General features: G+C 41.4%; 2 protein-coding genes across 4 annotated transcripts in view; one reads left to right on the top strand and one right to left on the bottom strand.

Moving 5' to 3' along the window:
- chrna9a (cholinergic receptor, nicotinic, alpha 9a) overlaps positions 1 to 2,838 on the bottom strand; it is an 18,589-nt gene extending 15,751 nt beyond the window's left edge. Inside the window, exon 1 of the mRNA XM_048596755.1 lies at positions 2,788 to 2,838. Coding sequence (XP_048452712.1) covers positions 2,788 to 2,838 — 51 coding nt within the window. The remainder of the gene's footprint in view (positions 1 to 2,787) is intronic.
- Positions 1 to 18,981, top strand: part of rbm47 (RNA binding motif protein 47) — a 326,113-nt gene extending 307,132 nt beyond the window's left edge. The window contains exons 2-4 of one of the 3 annotated variants that reach the window (XM_048596750.1): positions 6,190 to 6,282; positions 13,164 to 13,339; positions 14,585 to 18,981. In XM_048596750.1, coding sequence (XP_048452707.1) covers positions 6,190 to 6,282; positions 13,164 to 13,339; positions 14,585 to 14,833 — 518 coding nt within the window. In that variant the 3' untranslated portion in view covers positions 14,834 to 18,981. Of the gene's footprint in view, positions 1 to 6,189; positions 6,397 to 13,163; positions 13,340 to 14,584 lie in introns of all 3 variants that reach the window. The other 2 variants (XM_048596742.1, XM_048596734.1) reach the window with 2 other exon arrangements.
- The last annotated feature ends 472 nt before the right edge of the window (positions 18,982 to 19,453 follow it).

Raw genomic sequence — 19,453 nt, 5'->3', positions numbered from 1 at the left:
TCAAAATCTCCCCTCCCCCTACCGCATCCCAAAGCCAGTCCAGCTCGTCCCTGCCTCCCTAACCTGTTCTTCCTCCCACCTATCCCCTCCTCCCACCTCAAGCCGCACCTCCATCTCCTACCGACCAACCTCATCCCGCCCCCTTGACCTGTCCGTCCTCCCTGGACTGACCTATCCCCTTCCTAACTCCCTACCTACACTCACCTTTACTGGCTCCATCCCCGCCTCTTCGACCTGTTTGTTTCCTCTCCACCTATCCTCTCCTCTATCCATCTTCTATCCGCCTCCCATTCTCTTCCTATTTATTTCAAAACCCCCTTCCCCTCCCCCTTTTCTGATGAAGGGTCTAGGCCCGAAACGTCAGCCTCTCTGCTCCTATGATGCTGCTTGGCCTGCTGTGTTCGTCCAGCCCTGCACCTTGTTGTCTCGGAAATAAAACCACCCCTTCATTCAGACTAAAGTAAAACAAAACTGTGGATGCTGGAGATCTGAAACTGTTTCTCCAGCAATTTCTGTCATTTATTCAGACTGTTGATGACAAATGACCTGAACAACTGTAGATTACTTGACCTTAAAGATACAATCCAGGATAACAATTAAATCTTATAACTTCAGTCTATCTATTAGCACATTTCCAGGAAATAAACTAATAAAAATTCAGCTGATGAAGACATTGACACATTTTCTGTGCTGCAGTACATGTGATTTGCACATTCAAAACAAGTCTGCAGCAAGAGCAAGTTGAGCAGAAGTTTATAAATGTCAAAGCCAATAATAAAGCAGAACAAAGTCAAAATTGTTGGCAGTCCTGATGTAGATTTCACTGAGCGCGCTAAACTATTAGGGGATCCAGACAAATCTCCTTGTTACCTGCTTGCCAAGGACGGAATATAACTAATAACTTGAGTTGTATCAAAAATGTGTTTCTGTCACAGCACATCCACGACATTTTGCCTTTACAAATGAATTGCAGTTTTCTAACTGCTCCCTTTAACAATGCCACATTTCTATCATTTTCAAGGACATGCTGTGCATCTTCATGAAGAAAATATAATATTAGCTACAGTGAATAAAGAAACCAATTGCAGTATTCCAGGGATTTGTTTTATATATTCCACTGTTGAAATACTGCATGCTTATCAGTAATTTTATTACGCTAAATTTCCATTCCATCCAAATTATTTTCGTTCCCTCAGCATTTATCAAATTTATATTATAAGAGGCAACAAAATTCAGCTCTGTTGCACCTACTGTTTGGTGCTGCAGCCACTGTTCCAAAATGGTGGCCATGGCCAGCACACACATAGCTGAATTTGTTTGGCAGCAGTTGTAGCCTCGATGGCAGGCTGTTTCTAGGACTCTGATGTAGTTCTAGCCCATTGACCAATTATTTGCCTCGTTTTGAGACTTCTGTCTCTTTAAGGGTGATGGTCCTGCCTCCAAGAGCTGCTGGCCAATTTTGGAGGACAAGCAGTTCTTCAATCCCAGCAGCATTTATTACTAATGGTGGCCCCTCCAGTACTGCGGTTGACTGACACCTACAATCACAGATGGGACCTTGAAACCAAGGTAAAAGGATTGAGCTTGCCCAGGCCAATCAGGCCCTTGCAGTTGGTGGAAGAGTAGGGGATGATGGGAGGGATGATTGAGAATGGCTGCACCAACAGTGCCAATTTTGACCTGGTTGCTCCAGCCAACACCCTCACTTAACCTCATGCAGCTGCACATACATTCAGCAGCAGGAAAGTGCCTTCTACTTAACATTTCTTCACAGATGAAGATTTGAAGAAGGTTGTACTCGTCAGTTGCAGGTTGTCAATTGTTAGCCAGGCCTTTCTGTGACCAGCAAACTCTCCTTCTATGGGTGCAAGTGAAAGCATTGTTGCTGTTGACATTTGGATATATCCTTCTCCTTGTTTTCTCTGCGTCTTCACTTGGTCTCATTGATTTTTGTACCACTCCTGATGTAGCATGTCCCCGCATCATGATCTCACCACTGGTAGAGCTGATGTGGCACACAGAGAGGGACTTGTTTAGTGAGTCCTTGAAACATTTTGTTTGGGGCCCCTCTGCCCCATTTACCAGTGATGGGTCCTCTGTACAAAATAAGCTTGGACAGATGACTCATTCATTCAAACACAACCCATACAAAGCAGTTGGCTTGGCAGGAGGACACCTTTTGATGCTTGTGATGTTGGCTGTTTCCAGGGCTTCAATGTTTGTAATGTGGTCATTCTAGTGGATCTTGAGGACACTGCAGAGGTAACAGTGAATGAAATGCTCTATATGGTGCATGTAACCGTGGTATACAAGCCATGACTCTGTGTTATACAGAAGGATGGTGAGCACTACGACTTTCTACATTTTTGATTTCTATCTGTGCTCTGAGACTCCATTTGCCCCCACTTGTTTATAGAGTTGTTTGCTTTTGAAAGCCAGTTGTCAAACTGCTTGCCAATGGCGGTGTCAAACAAGACTGTCCAGATAGATAAATTGATTCCAGCTTGGTTCTCTCAAAGACAGTGTTTGGTGTTCTGTATTCTTCTTCTTGGGGTGCAGGCTGATGCAGGACTTCAGTTTTACTTTAAACTGGTTTTTAGTCTAAACAGTTGTGCCAGCATAGAAAAGATGATGTCATACATGGCAGATTTAACTGACTGTAAGAGCACAGTCAACAGTGAAAAGAAGTTCATGGAGTTTTTTTGTGTTGCCGTGGGGACACCTGAGACTGAAAAGACCTCCATCAGTTCAGAACCGTACATAACCTCCCTCCTCAAGGTCTTCTACTGCCTGCTGTAGCATGATGCTGAAGAAGATGATGAATAGGGTTGGGGCCATCACACATTCCCACTTCACACCACTGGAGCTTCAGAGGGGACATGAAAAGTTGCTGTTGTGTTTGACTGTCCATACTGACATTCGTGATATTGCTTCACTATGGCCAAGAAGTTGGATGGGCATCCATATCTTACAAAGATTTTTGAAAGTCCATATCTGCTCACAGTCATAAATGCCTTGGTGAGGTCTATGACCATGATACCAGACCTTCATCTTGGTCATGTCACTTTCTTGTATTTGTCAGAGAGTTCATAGCTTGCAGAGTTCATAAGAGTTGTCTAGAGTTGAAGTTGATGGAGTTGTGTTGCATCAGGAGATGACCTTGCTTTTGACTTCAAGACTTCTGGTCAGATTGCTTACTTCCAGACATGGGTTTCCATTCCCTTTGGCCTGCCAAATGAGAAACAAATGGACCACAGGCAGCATTGAAATAGACAAGCTGCTCAAAGAGCAAGGAAGAGGAGTAAAGGGCTTTCTGCAGGATGTATCCATCCATTCACTTTCAGGATAACATAGACGATCCATAAACGAAGATATATTTAGGTACATTACAAGATCTATTGAAATTGTAAAACGTGAAAAGAACAGACCGCCTGGCCCCTCAAGCCTTTCCACTATTCAATACAATCATGGCCAATCTTCTGCCTTCACTTCATTTTCCCATTTATTCTCCATATTCCTTAATTCCCTGCTATATTGAAAAATATCTATCCCAGCCTTGGATATATTCAATGATGGAGAATGCAGAATCCTCAGTGAACAGAATTACAAGATTCACTGAATAAGAAATTTCTCTTTTTCTCAGTTCTAAATAACCCTGAGACTGAGCCGCCATCTTCTAGAATCTCAAGTCAAGGGAAACAACTTCTCTGTGTCAATGCAGTAAAGCCCTGTCAATCTTGTATTTTCAATGAGATGATTTTTTTTTTAATGCCTAAACTCCAGAGAATACAGGAGAAAAGCACAACTGCTAGGTTGTGTGAGGGACATTCTCTAACCTTAGCCCTTCATTTTCCAACTAATAAGGAAAGCCGCATAGTCTCTACAGCAATTCTAACTGAAACCTTCTCAGTGATTTATACATAATTAGCATTGCATCTTTCCCATATTTATGATTTCTAAGAATTCATTAAAGGGATGAGGGAATATTCTCTGTGGTTGTACTGGATAACTTCAGCTCCACCACTGGCCACAGGAGGTTTAGCTGTGGCCATTCCTTTTGATCGCTATCACAGTTTTGTTCATGTGGGTGAGGATATGCTTGTTCTCCCACTAGGTACTAAAGCCTTTGGTAATGTGCCACCTGCAAAAGAGAGGAAAAGTGTCAGTGACTGTGGTGCAATGTGATTTGGATGATACATCTGCTAGAATTGAATAGCTGGCAATCTGTGCAAATTGTGAGATATAGGTACGAGGCTTGCAACAGTGCCATATGTGTGAGGTTGAGGTGAGATGATGGATGCTGGATAGGAGTTATGCTTGATAGTGAATGTCAGGTGATTGAATTGAGCAGTGTGTGCACCTAGTGATTCGTCTGTGAGAAGATGACATTTGAAGCTGCGTTCACTAATCTTGATGTTCATGTGAATTCATTAAACTTTTTCCCACTACATTCAAAGTCTCAGAGCTAGATTCCTTGTGTTAACAGTGATGTCTATCTGTTCCCACTGTCTTCCCAGTATCTGTTCAGAGGGCCTTCTGTGGGTAGAAGAGCTCTCTGCTCCTATCCAACTCCTGCATAAACAGGTTCAGTATTATATCAAAGAACCTTGGGACACGTGCTGTGATCTACTGCACCATTTATACCGTTCTGCTCAGAATGTCTTTCCCAGTCACTTGCAGCAGCCATAAAATATGCCATTGGGCTTTAACTAGTGCAGGCTTGTTTTAAGTTGTTACAATTATGACATTTATAAGATTATGTTTGAGACTGTGCCTCTAAATTTAGGGTAAAAACAGAGGGGGTCATATGACCTGATTTGAAGTCTGCCAGAGAGGATAAGCTTGTGTTGTTTTACTGTAATGAAATTGCAAGGCATTTATGCTTGGGAGCATTGGTTGCATCTCTGTGATTCACAATGTAGACTGAGCCTTCAAAGTCCCAAAAATGGTGTTGAGAACATTGCATTGTAAACAGATATGCCTTAAACTGTTAAATTGCTTCCAAGATTGAATATAGTTGAGCTTGCAAGAATTGCCAGGAAACATTTCTACCTAGATACAAAGCCCATGTGATTCATGTTAACACAAAATAATATACAGGCAGCCAGCATAAAGATCAGGTAACAAGTTTTCCTAGAATGTCACAGGTAGTCTTTTTTAGACTTTCTTGATCCAGGAGATAAAGTGCAGGGACCAAATATAGAATATAGAGACCAAAAAAGTTCTCTAATTTTGTTCACAGAAAATGGGTGAGAGCTCCAGCCTGGATTGAAAAGACTAACTTGATAGGGAATTTAAATGAGGCTGGAAGGATTACATTGCCTGGGGTCGGGAGAGTCTTTGAGTTAAAGAAAACCCCACTGTGAAAGACAATTGTAAAATTTCAAACTACCAAGCTGAGAAAAGAACAGAGCAGGAAGAAACCCAAGGAAAAATTGTGTCAATATAAGTATAGTATAAAATATAGCTGTGAAGCAGTTTTTTTTTGATCAGGCTAAGGAGAAGGGTATATTCCATTGAGTGGTTAAAGTACAAGTTGCCTATAAAGTTTAGTATTTAGTTACTAGTGCTGTTAGTCAGTCATTACAGTAAATGCCTTAAATATGAACAATTGTTGTTTCATTCTTTCAGTTATTAAAAGAACTAAAAAAAATTTTTGAACTTTATCAGTCTGTACAGAATTTATAACAAAGTAATGTTAACTTTGCACAAATCTGGTCCCCTGCTGAGGCAAGCAGCCTCCTGGCAATGCATTTAGCTCTGGGTTGTACGATGCCATCAACATGATGAGCTGTCAACATAGTTTCAGCACTGCTGGCATTGCCGTAACCGGGTCATACGTCATGATCTGCATATTTGATTTTGAACCTTATTCAATATTTTTCCACAAAATATCTTATTTGAAACTAATTTGAATATTTTAATGTTTGCACATTGTTAATTCATCAGTTTAAATGCCCCCATCACTCCTTTGAGAGACCAATGGCCATTGTAATTATTTAGTACTAAATGCTTTCCTTCAGAAACATACCAAACATAATTATGTTGTTTGGAGTTTTCACAGTTGAAGTGAACCAATGTGAGGTCTCTTACAATTGCCTATTGCCTATTTCTATTCCTGTCAAAACTCTGGTGGCTTTTTAAATACGTTAATAAGCCTATTTTTAAAATTAGATTTTCTTTTTAAAGCAGGCACTGTTCGCGGCCGAGGTAGAGGGGCAGCTGGCAACAGAGCAGCAGGACCTCGAGGATCGTACCTGGGTGGATATTCTGCAGGCAGAGGTATTTACAGCAGATATCATGAAGGGAAGGCCAAGCAACAGGACAAAGCGTATGAACTGATACCCAGCTTAGATCTGGCTACAGTCAGTCCAGTCGCTATGAAACCTGGTGCAGGTTAGTAAAGGAAATGTTTTGCTAAACATTTGCCTTGACAACTAGGAAAAAAGAAAGAAGAAAAATATGAAGGCAAAGCTGATGTTTTAGAGTTCTCCTTGAAAACCTATAGGATCTTGAAATATTCCTGTAGGATGTATATAATTCCAATAAACAATGAGAAACTGGAAATTTTTGAGTTGCTGCTAAAGCCAGGTGGAGTTCTTAAATAAATATTTTACTTTTTTAAAACCACATTTACTCAGCTTTTTGCATGGTAATGAATAAGCCAATTTTTTTTGTAATAAAATTAGGAAACAGAAATGAAGGATACAGACTGATAGCATGTTTGCAATTTTAATGTTGGTGCAATTTGGAGTTGGACTGATGAACTCCAAAAACTTGGATCACCATCATTAATGTAGCGTTGTACCAAGTCGTGACAGTTGGAAGAAGTGGTCCAGTCCTGTTTAGCATTGTTTTTAACTCCTGCTGAAATCCTGCAGGAAGCACTAGCTGGCCAGAAGATTTTTGCTGTCAGAGAGCCATTGCCATGAACCCTAAAGAATGGTTCATGGCAGTCAAATGGCTAGGAATGGGGTTGGCTGGAGTGGGGCTGTAGGGGTAGGGAGTCCTGCTCCTCTTGGATCATAGGTAAACAAAATAAAATGAAACTAATGTAACTTTTTGAGCCTCGTTTGACCACTGCTTCACTGACCGCCAGAAGTACTGAGCAAGGAATTTCAGATTAAATTTGCAATACAACCTGATGATTCTGTTAGATATTAGTCTGTATGTTCAAAGAAGACACACGTTTCATTGGGAGAATGTCTATATTGGCTACTCTTATGAAGAGGTTAAAACTGCAAACTGCAGGAAAGCATGGCATCAGCAAGTTTAAGTCACAGTAGCCATTCTAATCAATGTACGTTACTCCAAATCCTGGTTGCACAGGCTGCATATTCCTATTTCAATCTAACTTGACTCTTTTTCATGTTTGTCTGTTTCCTTTCATTTTATAAAATATTAAACTGTATCATACTATTGGCAGACAGTACCTTAGCAACTTGCCCCATTTGATTTCACTTAGTTAGCCTTGACTAAAATCATTTCACTTTGGGTTAAAACAAAAATGTGTAACTGTAATCAACGTGAAGTAAACGATTAAAAATAATCCTGTGTAATCCTTTGAGAAACTACAGATTTTAATGATGGTGACAATTTACAAAGGCTGGGTGAAAATTAGATAGCAGTGAATCTAGATGTCAATGCAAAAGGGAATATAATGGGCAGCTGATCCAATTCAACCCCTACCCATTCTGAATTTAACCTCCAATGTTTGTAAAGTTTTTACTGATTTACCAGCCTGTTAAAAGTTTTGTATATGTATGTTTAAGAAACAAAGTTCTGGAGGAACTGTAGCTCTGCCAATGAATTCTGACAAGAGTCCTAACGGACTCTAAATGTTAACTGAGTGCAGGATCTTACCGGGCTGTGGCAAGATGAGTGGCAGAATTAAGTCAGCTATTCGGTGATGCCTATCTTGATGCTGGGAGCATCTCGCTGCATCTTGTTCATGTTTCTCAAATAGTTTGTTCACAGACCAATCATAAGTTGCAATCTCACCAAATTCTCATCTAAACAAGCCATCAAGCTCTATCCTGCTCCCCGGACGAACTGGGGTGATGGGCAGGATTTGTCAGCATCAGCTGTACATCCCATCTACCGTGGACATTGTCACTGTATTTTCAGGGAGTCATCGCCACCATCCTGATATGCCCCAGTGCACTGGCACTGCATCCTGCATGGGCAAGCAGGTCCAGCAACCAGCAGTGTCTAACTGCATTGTCTTCAGGTACTGCACAGAGACACAAACCCGTCCCATCCATTCATAAGGCTGTTTACCAAAGCCACCGCGTGTGTGCCTTGCCTTACCCTGCCTTGCCGAGCCTTGCAGTAGCAATTGGTGCAGTCACACAACCAGGTAGGTGGCCGTGCTGTGCAGCAGTCTTCAGTCAACGCCCTGTACCATGCCTTATGTCGCCTAGTGCCAGGACCAAGTGTTTGCACCAAACATTAAGCCAATTAGCATTGAGAGGGAGTAGGTATTAGCAGTTTCAGTGAGATCAAAATTTGATAAATCCCCAGCCCAGATGAGATGTAACCCAGGCTGCTGCAGGATACAAGGAAAGAGATTGCAGGATCTCTGCCATTAATTTTCAAATCCTCTCTGGCCACAGGAGAGGTACCAGAGGAATGGAGGACAGCTAATGTGATATTATTCCAGAAGGGTAATGTAGATAGTCCAGGAAACTACAGGCCAGTCAGTCTCATCAGTGGTAGGAAAACAATAGGAAAAGTTCTGAGGGACAGACTTAATCTCTACCTGGAGAAGCAAGGATTACTCAAGTTTGGTCAGCATGGCTTTATAAAGGGGGAGATCATTCCTAACAAATTTGATTTGAATATTTTGAGTTGACTAGGTGTGTAGATGAGGATAGTGCAGTTGATAATGCCGACAAGGATATCAGTAAGGCTTTTGACAAGGTCTTGCTGAGGAGACTGTTTTAAGAAGCCAAAAGCCCAAGGCTACTTGGCAAATTAGATCCAAAAGTGGCTTAGTGGCAGGTATAAGAACAAAGAACAAAGAAAATTACAGCACAGGAACAGGCCCTTCGGCCCTCCAAGCCTGCACCGATCCAGATCCTCTATCTAAACCTGTTGCCTATTTTCCAAGGATCTGTATCCCTCTGCTCCCTGCCCATTCATGTATCTGTCTAGATACATCTTAAATGATGCTATCGTGCCTGCCTCTACCACCTCCGCTGGCAACGCGTTCCAGGCACCCACCACGCACATCTCCCTTAAACTTTTCCCCTCTCACCTTGAAATCGTGACCCCTAGTAATTGAGTCCCCCAGTCTGGGAAAAAGCTTCTTGCTATCCACCCTGTCTACACCTCTCATGATTTTGTAGACCTCAATCAGGTCCCCCCTCAACCTCCGTCTTTCTAATGTAAATAATCCTAATCTACTCAACCTCTCTTCATAGCTAGCGCCCTCCATACCAGGCAACATCCTGGTGAACCTCCTCTGCACCCTCTCCAAAGCATCCACATCCTTTTGGTAATGTGGCGACCAGAACTGTATGCAGTATTCCAAATGTGGTCGAACCAAAGTCCTATACAACTGTAACGTGACCTGCCAACTCTTGTACTCAATACCTCGTCCGATGAATGAAAACATGCCGTTTGCCTTCTTGACCACTCTATTGACCTGCGTTGCCACCTTCAGGGTACAATGGACCTGAACACCCAGATCTCTCTGTGCATCAATTTTCCCCAGGGCTTTTCCATTTACCATATAGTTCGCTCTTGAATTGGATTCCAAAATGCATCACCTCACATTTGCCTGGATTGAACTCCATCTGCCATTTCTCCGCCCAACTCTCCAATCTATCTATATTCTGCTGCATTCTCCGACAGTCCCCTTCACTACATGCTACTCCACCAATCTCAGTGTCATCTGCAAACTTGCTAATCAGACCATCTATACCTTCCTCCAGATCATTTATGTATATCACAAACAACGGTGGTCCCAAGACGGATCCCTGTGGAACACCACTGGTCACAGTTCTCCATTTTGAGAAACTCCCTTCCACTACAACTCTGTCTCCTGTTGCCCAGCCAGTTCTCTATCCATCTAGCTAGTACACCTTGGACCCCATACGACTTCACTTTCTCCATCAGTCTACCATGGAGAACCTTATCAAACGCCTTACTGAAGTCCATGTATATGACATCCACAGCCCGTCCCTCATCTATCAACTTTGTCACTTCCTCAAAGAATTCTATCAAGTTGGTAAGACATGACCTTCTCTGCACAAAACCGTGCTGCCTATCACTAATAAGCCCATTTTCTTCCAAATGTAAATAGATCCTATCCCTCAATATCTTCTCCAGCAGCTTCCCCACCACTGACGTCAGGCTCACCGGTCTATAATTTCCTGGATTATCCTTGCTACCCTTCTTAAACAAGGGGACAACATTAGCAATTTTCCAGTCCTACGGGACCTCACCCGTGCTCAAGAATGCTGCAAAGATATCTGTTAAGGCCCCAGCTATTTCCTCTCTCTTCCCTCAGTAACCTGGGATAGATCCCATCCGGACCTGGGGACTTGTCCACCCTAATGCCTTTTAGAATACCCAACACTCCCCCCGCGCCCCCACCTTATGCCGACTTGACTTAGAGTAATCAAACATCTATCCCTAACCTCAACATCCGTCATGTCCCTCTCCTCGGTGAATACCGACACAAAGTACTCATTAAGAATCTCACTCATTTTCTCTGACTCCTCGCATAACTTCCCTCCTTTGTCCTTGAGTGGGCCAACCCTTTCCCTAGTTACCCTCTTGCTCCTTATGTACGAATAAAAGGCTTTGGGATTTTGCTAAAGATGTTTCATGACCCCTTTTAGCCCTCTTAATTCCTCGTTTCAGATTGGTCCTACTTTCCCAAAACAGATGGTTGAAGGGTGTTTTTTGTGACTGAAAGCCTACGTGTAGTGCTATACCACAGGGTTTGATGTTGGGTCCCTTGCTGTTCGCAGTGTACATTGACGATCTGTAGGATTAAGAGGCATATGGGATACTTGTCTTTTATTGGTTAAGGCATTGAACATGAGCAAGGAGGTAATGAAGCTGTGTATAATGATGTTAGGTATGCTACATCTAGGTTACTGTGTGCAGTTCTGAACATCCAACTATAGGAAGGATGCGATTGCACTAGAGGGTGCAGAGGAGGTTCACAACAACGTTGCCCGGCCTGGACTGATTCAGCTATTAAGAGAGGTCAGTCAGGCTGCAGTTGTTTTCCTTAGAACAGAGAAGTCTGAGAGAGGAACCTGACTGAGATGCACAAAGTTCTGAAGGGCATAGAAGGGTACGTAGAGAGAAACTTTTCTCCTCAGTGGAGGAATCAACCAATTTTAAGGTAAGGAGCTGGAGGTTTAGAGGGGATTTGAGAAAAACAAAATCGCCTGAAGATTGTGTGTATTTAGGAACTTACTGCCTAAAAGGGTGGTAGAGACAGGAGCACGCGAAATATTTCAGAACTATTTAGATTAGCACTTGAAACTTCACAGCATACAAGGCTATGAGCCAGCTGCTGGAAAAAATGTGATTTCCATGCTATAAGAACTCTAGGGCTCTGTTAATCTCCAGTAGACCCTGACGGTTCAGCCTCCAGCCTGTCCATGGAAGCAGGTGGCCAGTTGCGGGACTAGCTGCACTGATGCAGCAGCTGCATAATGACGCACAGTGCATTGATGCAGCTTTACTGCACCGAAAACCAGTGCCTTCTGTTACCTGCCTGGTGCTGCTGCTGCTGCTCCTCCCTATGCATCTGCATTAAGTTCATGATTGTCAAGACCACAGGGTCTTCTGGGGGGTCTCAGCAGCTGCTTGGTCTCCACAGTACACCAACTGCCAATGGCCCAGGGCATTTCTCCCTCTACCACCACCTTCTGCAGAACTGTTGGTGCCTGGAGTCACTGTGTGTACCCTCCCTGTACCCAATGAGGTGTCCTTATCCATGCCGCTGAGGCTGCCAGGACAATTGTATACTATGTTCCCTCAAATATGTCTGCACTGTCATCAGCGAGGTGGAGGAACCCTCGCCTTTCTCCCACAGAATGATCCTTGGGAAGGTGGATGCGCCTGGAAGATAGAAGAGACAGAAGGCATGGCAGCCACTAGTTAGTCGTTATGGTTGACGATTCCTGGTTAATGTGACTGTTGCAGTGTTACTCACTCGGGTGTTGGGACATAGATGTCTGTGCATCCCTGCAGGAGTGGTCCCTGTCTTCTCCTGCCAGAACCAGAATCCTTTCCTCAGAGGGGTTGAGGATATGGATATCCAGCACACGACCAACCCTTCTCTCCCCAACCAGCCCCCGCGCATTACTCTTCTCCAGTAAATGACAGAAAAGTACCAAATGAAGGTGACATGGCTATTAGTGTTGGTGCATGTGGGGCAAAGGTGTTGAGGTGTTCTGAGGGAATTAGGAGGCCATGCGGAGAGCATTTGGGTTAGTGGTGTGTGAGGAGGGGGGGTAACAAGATCAGGTTGGGAAGGGTGTTGCATGTAATGGAGGCTGTTAGCAGAAGCATTGATGGGAGTGGGTGTAGTGACGCAGAGAGGTGTGAGGTAGTGGAGAGCAGGGTACTACACTTACCCTGAGAGAGCAGAGAAGATCATTGACCTTTTTCCTGTACTGCTGCCCAGACTTTGCACCCTGGAGAGGGGACTGACGTGGCTGTCGATATCTGACCACACTGGCATGCTATAGTGACGTGGCCTTCCCTACCAGTCCTCCAGGAAGAGGACTCCTCTCCACCTCCCCGTCCCTCGCTGAGAAGCTTGGTGCCAGCCTCCTCACTCCTTCCACAGCCGAGCAGCAAAGCTTCCAGATGGCAGCTCTCCTACAGGTCATGGGGGCTTTAGAAGATGGTGCAGCTTCAAGGAATGCTGGTTGCAACCCACCACTCAACTGAGGTCCTCCCTAAGACCAGCATCAACTTTCTACCTTGTTTTCTTCTTTAATAAACTCTCTAAAACTTATCTCTTTGTCCAAGCTGTTGGTTATCTGATGTAATATTTTCTTAATAGCTCAGGGTCATATTTCATTTTATAATGTGCCTGAGAAGTACCTCAGACTATTTAACAGTGTAGTTCAAATTTATAAACGTGTGTTTACAGATTATTAATTGGTACTTTTCTCTGATTTCAGTAGCCATCCCTCCCATTGGAACCCAGTATCAAGTGTTTCAGGCAGCTCCAGGCACTAAACTAATGGAAGATAGCAAAATGCATCCAATGGAGCATGTTCTTAATCCTATCGCTGTGCAAACTGATCCAAATGGAGCAACTATCATACCATCAGTTTCCACTCCTCCACCATTTCAGGTTAAAAAAATGTGTACTTTCCTAAAGCACAATATATTCATTACTTTTCTGTATAGCTTTCTGTGATTAACATTCCTTACTTGCTGAGTTGGTTTGTGGACTGCTTAGCTTAAAATGGAACCAGCCAAGCAAGGAATGTGTTTTATTTGAGAAATGGCTAAGAATGGGCACTCGTGAATGATTGTTACCTTGTGCTAAAGATGGGAAATTATCATGTCGGGAGTCTTTCCTTCATTCTCGTATCCAGTGCCCCCTGGAGCAGAATAGAAACACAGGAAGATAGTAATATAGTGGAAATATCACTGGCCCTGGTCCAGAAACCTGCCAAACCTCTATACAGAAACTAGTGGAATTTAACTTCTATTAATAAACTCCAGAATTGAAAGCTAGTCTCAGTAGGCTGAATAGGTTGGGACTTTTACCCTTGAGGTATTGGAGACTGAGGGGTGACCTTACAGAGGTTTATAAAATCATGAGGGGCATGGATAGGTTGAATAGCTAAGGTTTTATCCCTAGGGTGGGGGAGTAGAGGTCATAGGTTTAAGGTGAGAAGGAAAAGATTTTAAAAGGACCTAAGGGATAACTTTTTCAGGTAGAGAGTGACGCTTATATGAACGAGCTGCCAGAGGAAGTGGTGGAGGTGGGTACAATTACAATGTTTAAAAGGCACCTGCATGGGTACATGAATAGAAGGGGTTTAGCGGGATATGGACCAAATGCTGGCAAGTGGGACTAGGTCAGACTGGTCTGCACACATGAGTTGGACTGAAGGGTCTGCTTCTGTGCTGTATGACTGTGACTCTGACTCTGTAATGATTATTGTGAAGCTGTCATTGATGACTGTGAAACCTAACTGGTTTATATTTGTCCTTTATGGAAGAAAATCTTCTATCCTCACTTGGTCAAGCCTTCATGTGACCCTTGACCTGTAGCAATGTAGTTGACCTTAACTGGCCTCTGAAATGGCCTCCCTCAGATTAAGGCCAAATAGGGATAGGTAATGCATGCTGGCCTTGCCAGTGACACCCACATCCAATGAAAGGATGATAATAGGAACTGTAATGTACTTGTCCTGTGATTGAAGCAATGAGCTAGTTTAAGATCCACATAGTCAGGAATAATCATGACCATTCTATCATTTCCTGTTATCGGTATTCATTTTTAGATTGTTATTTATAGCTCCTTTTTTCTTTTTTAAAAAAAAAATGACATTGCAATGCTATAACGTGTTTTGTTTCGTTGTAGACTCGGCCAATAACTCCAGTATATGCAATGGCCTCCAATATACAACGAATTCCCACAGCTGGATTCTATGGGGCGAGTTACGTTCCGATTGCAGCTCCTGCTTCTGCTGCCACCGTGGCAACACTGCAGAAGAACGCAGCCACTGCTGCTGCTGTGGCTGCCTATGGAGGATATGCTGGCTACGTACCACAGGCATTTCCTGCAGCAACTTTTCAAGTTCCTCTACATGATTTCTACCAAACTTATTAGGATATTCTAACAAAGACTTTATCATAGTGAAGGAATACACTGGTATTTATGAAGAAAACAAAACATAGTTTGACGTGAATTTTTTTTTAGGACTTCAGCAATCTTCACACCAAAAGCTATGTGAAAGAGAGGCAAATGTTTTAGAAAATTCTATTTGTTAGTATATTTTGAAATGCATGTTTTAAGGGTTAATAACCTTATGGTAGAAACAGTTCCATGCATTTTGGTTATGGAAACACTTTTTTAAAAGCCTTACTTTTAACAGATGCTTAAAAATCTCCCGTCCATAAGGTTTGAATATTTTGAATGTGGACATCTACAAAGTAGAAAAATGTGTAGATTTTGAGATGTTAATACTATGAAGGGTTCATGTGACTTATTCACTCCAGTTATCCAGCCTATTGGTGCCTTCAAGAAAGTAAATCAGCCTTAACAGGATTACAGTACATGTAAATAATACTAGTCAACATTTAACCCTTTTACTGAATAACCAAACTTAGGCCTGTAGTTTGTTAACTGGTTACCAAGAATTGTGTATGATGCTGGAAAGACATACTCATACAAATTGTTCCTCTGCGGGGAATAGTCCAGAACTATAATGTTAAAGAATTGTACTGTCAGCTATGAGACCGGAACTTGACATTTTGTTTATTAATTTTCACAATTTGGCTACTTACAGAAGCTGAATTTCATCAGCTTTGGACTGGTTGATGGTAGTATTGACCTTGATGGAATTGTTTTAACTATCCAAGGTTGGTGCCACAAGACTATGGAAGAAACAATATGTGGGTTTATCTCTTGGGTTTGGATATTGATAAAGTTGAAAGAGGAAGGGAAAGCAAGGGAAAGAAATCACCACAGCAGCATTATACAGTCCTTTGAGGGTAACTTATTATCACTTTAAAAAAAGAAGGGGGCTGAAATAAAAGGACATTAAGTATGACATTAAATAGAAGATAAACCTTCAGTGGTGCCTTCAACAGGTAGAGTAAGTTTCACTTTCCTTTGCAATGCTCTTTATTTTCTCTGTTCTGCTTTAAGTTCAGCCATATGCTGGATTTTTGAACAAGGACCAAAGCAGGGCCTTGTTGGCATGAAGTGCTATATTAATAACTTTTATCATGTTAAAGAAATTCCTAGCTGATTTGAGATGGTAATGTAGTTTGGGTAGTAGTGATGTTATATTTTGGTTCTGTGTAACAAATTAGATAGTGTGTATATATATTATGTTTTAATATAAATTTATGAGCACATGGCTTTTATGGTGCAGCAGCATACATGTGGTTTACCACAGAATTTTATCAATTTCTTTAAATGCTGTTGAAGAAAAAGAAGAAATCTTATATTATAGTAGGAAATAATAATGTTGCTGCAGTGTTTCAATGGCCTGTTTAAAGGCTTTCAAGAAAAAGTCAATTTTAAATAGTGTCGTGATACTCAGTAAAACCTGCATAATGTGACCCCATTGCTTTGGGCTGACCAAAAGAAACTGCTGAAGACAGCCTAATATCCAGTTGAGCTACGTTCAATGTTTAAACCTGGGGAAAATTTATTGTTGAAACTGCTGTGGATTAATATGGGGTTTTAGGTAACAGCTCTGGCCATTTTACTCTTAACACTTGCTACTGTTTATAGAATAGAAAGTCCCACATTGTACTGCTTGCATGTAAATGATAAAACACCACAAACACTAATGAAAACTGGTTAAGGCACCATTTTGTAGATGAACTAAAATCGATCAATTTTTAACGTTTTGCATTTTGTCACCTTCTCATTTGCCAGAATACTCCATTTACAGTATCATGACATTAGAAAGGCAGCTGCTCCATATGTCAGTATTGCCTTTATTACTCAGCTCTGATGACCCAGAGAGCTAATGAAACAAACTAATTTGCTTCTTGATTAAAACCTAATGAGGCACATTCAATTTTTATGCACATTCTAGACATCCAGACAGCAAATTTTTTTTTTGCTTTCCTTTTCGCAAGTCTCACCTTTTTTTTTGTTGTTCTCAGAATCTCACCAGAATATCCAGTTATCACTGATTTAAACTGATTGTGCAATCTATCACAACATTGAGCAGGACTCCAGACCCGAACAAGGTCAGGAATGAGACGTACAGGGCCCAAAGATTTCTGCACTGGCCAAATGTCGGTTTCCCAGCGCAAATTTACCCTTTCCTGGGTTCGGGGCATGGTAACTCCCATAAGATGGGAAACCAATTCTGCTTAATAAAATGTTATGGGTGGGTAATGGAGACCAACTGGAAAATCGTAGTTCCTGGATTGATGGGGACAGTTCCAGCTGCCTGGTAGTGGGGCCTAGCAACAGACCACCGTGTAATCCCTCCAAACAGATCTACAGGCCCTTTCTACCTGCCTGGGTAAGGATGCAAACAAAGATCACTCTGCAGAAAGATTCCATCTCCACTCTAATGACCGGGATGCTTTTCACAAAATATTTAAAAGCATTGTTACCACAAGGTCACCTGTATTGAAGCACCCTCTCAGTTATTTGCTGTTAATTACAGGCACTGTTCCTCTGAAACTGAGAGTCTCTGATTGGCCTTCCGGATTCAAGAGCCTGCCCACTGCCCTTAATTGGACAGGAAATGTGTTTCCATGCCAATTGAGAGGGCACCCCAGTCAAAATCCCAGAGTACGGTTGATTCCCTTGGGAGCAGGATGGGGCTCCAGATTTCTGTCCCAAAAGTGAAAATTCAACCCAATTTCCTCCACTTGATTTTTTTTTTTAGAAAGGGTGTACAATTCACTAGAAATGACCAAATACAGGAATTCTGATTGCCTGAAACCTGCTTCCTGTACCTACTGGAGTATTGGAGCTGGGAAGCACCAAGCAAAGAATGAGGAATGGACCTTATTTCCAGCTACACTAATAGGAGGACAGTAAGCTCGCTTCGAATGCTAAGAAACTGTAGCTATTAAAATTAAACTTGGATTGTAAGATCAAGTCATAATTTGTCTTACATATGCAGGAAACAGCAACACTCCCACAGTGAAGAAAGCACTCCTGTTATTTCATTCAATAATGCTTTTGAACACCTGCAGATACCATTGAGCAAATTGTTCCCTTTAGTGGATTTGTGTGCCTAAAATTCAGAAAAATAAAACTTTACAACTTAAGGCATTACTCAGTATTGGTTTTTAAAAATAATTTTATTGGCCAACGTTGCTTTCTGTTCCCAGACTTTCCATATTGGATTCAATTTCCATCCTTCAGGAAAATTCCCTGCATTTTACTTAGCACATTTTTTTTTAAAATAATGATTTATTTGGTTTCCAACAAAATGGATACTGCTGCTAGAAAATGCTAAAGTAACCCTTTCTTGAATTAAAGCAACTTAATTCCTTTATACTGCTAATGGGGTACTGACTGTGTCTTTTGCTTATATATATAAATGTACCTTTTATTAACATACAAAGTATCCAGGGTAACACCACTAGTTCAGAGCAAGAAAGAGTTTTCCAAAAATATATTTTTAGATATTTTATTATCTTATGAAGAGAGTGGGGAATGGTGAGATTTTGAGATTCCTTTTATTCCAAAATACCTTTATTTGGCTACTGAGTCTGGCTTCTCTGTATAGTCTTTTGTAGCCCAGTTAAGTAAAAAAAGAATGTAGATGTATTTAAATAAAATATTATTTAACTCGCAAGACACATGCTAGTCCAGTTAGAAGTGGGGGAGTTCTTTGGAAAAAAAAAACGAAGGGTTTCGCGTCACTTTGTGTCAGATAGTGCAAAGGTCTGATGTATTTTTATTTGCTTCTCTTTGCATGAAGAAGGACTTAATGATGCTGTAACAAGGCCAAAATATTGATTGATTGTCTTCTGTTGATAGGGGCCTGTAAAGCATGTCAGTTAAGATCCAAACTTGTGCTAATCTATTTTGGCCATTTCATTCAGACAGCATTGTTTTGAATTTTAACTCAATGTTGGTCTGGGGCATGTAAAAGAACAAGACTTTTTAAACTAGTGTGCCTTATTAACAAACAAATGCATTACCATCAGGTTTTTGAATTCCTCAGCCAAATATTTTCTATTTTCCTTGTGTTTTAAAAGCTTGAGTTTATTCTTTTGTTGCTTTTATATTCTAAAGCAGTAGTCAATAAAGCATTATGAAACCCATTTGTCTGGTCATGTTGTGTTGGAAATGTTCACAATTAAATGTATTTCTCAATTTGTGCTTAGTATTTTCAGACAATGAATAGCATTTGGTAGATGTGTGTTGCTCTTAAGGGAACGGAGAGATAACACACTATAGTAATAACTGAAATTAAAATTCCTGAGGCATTACCAAAGTAACAACATAGTCTCCATACAATCAAAAATATGACAGTTTGTTCTAATGATATGAACTGTGAAATTAACTGCATAATTCAAATTTTCATTGTAAAATAAAAACAGTAATCTGGGGATTTTAAAAAAAAGCACCAATGTGATACTTATCATAATTTTCATAATAACAAATTTGTATCAAGTCCAGTGGTGCTAAAAAAGCAACAGTTACACTCGGACCACTCTCAGCTGGCACCTCAGACACTGATGCTGTCAGTTGTGGGAATTATTAGTGGTAAATCTCTAGTGCTTGTATGATATG

The sequence above is a fragment of the Rhincodon typus genome, chromosome 1, assembly GCF_021869965.1.
Source record: "Rhincodon typus isolate 14 chromosome 1, sRhiTyp1.1, whole genome shotgun sequence".
NCBI lineage: Eukaryota > Metazoa > Chordata > Chondrichthyes > Orectolobiformes > Rhincodontidae > Rhincodon > Rhincodon typus.
This window is presented reverse-complemented; position numbering and strand designations above follow the sequence as displayed.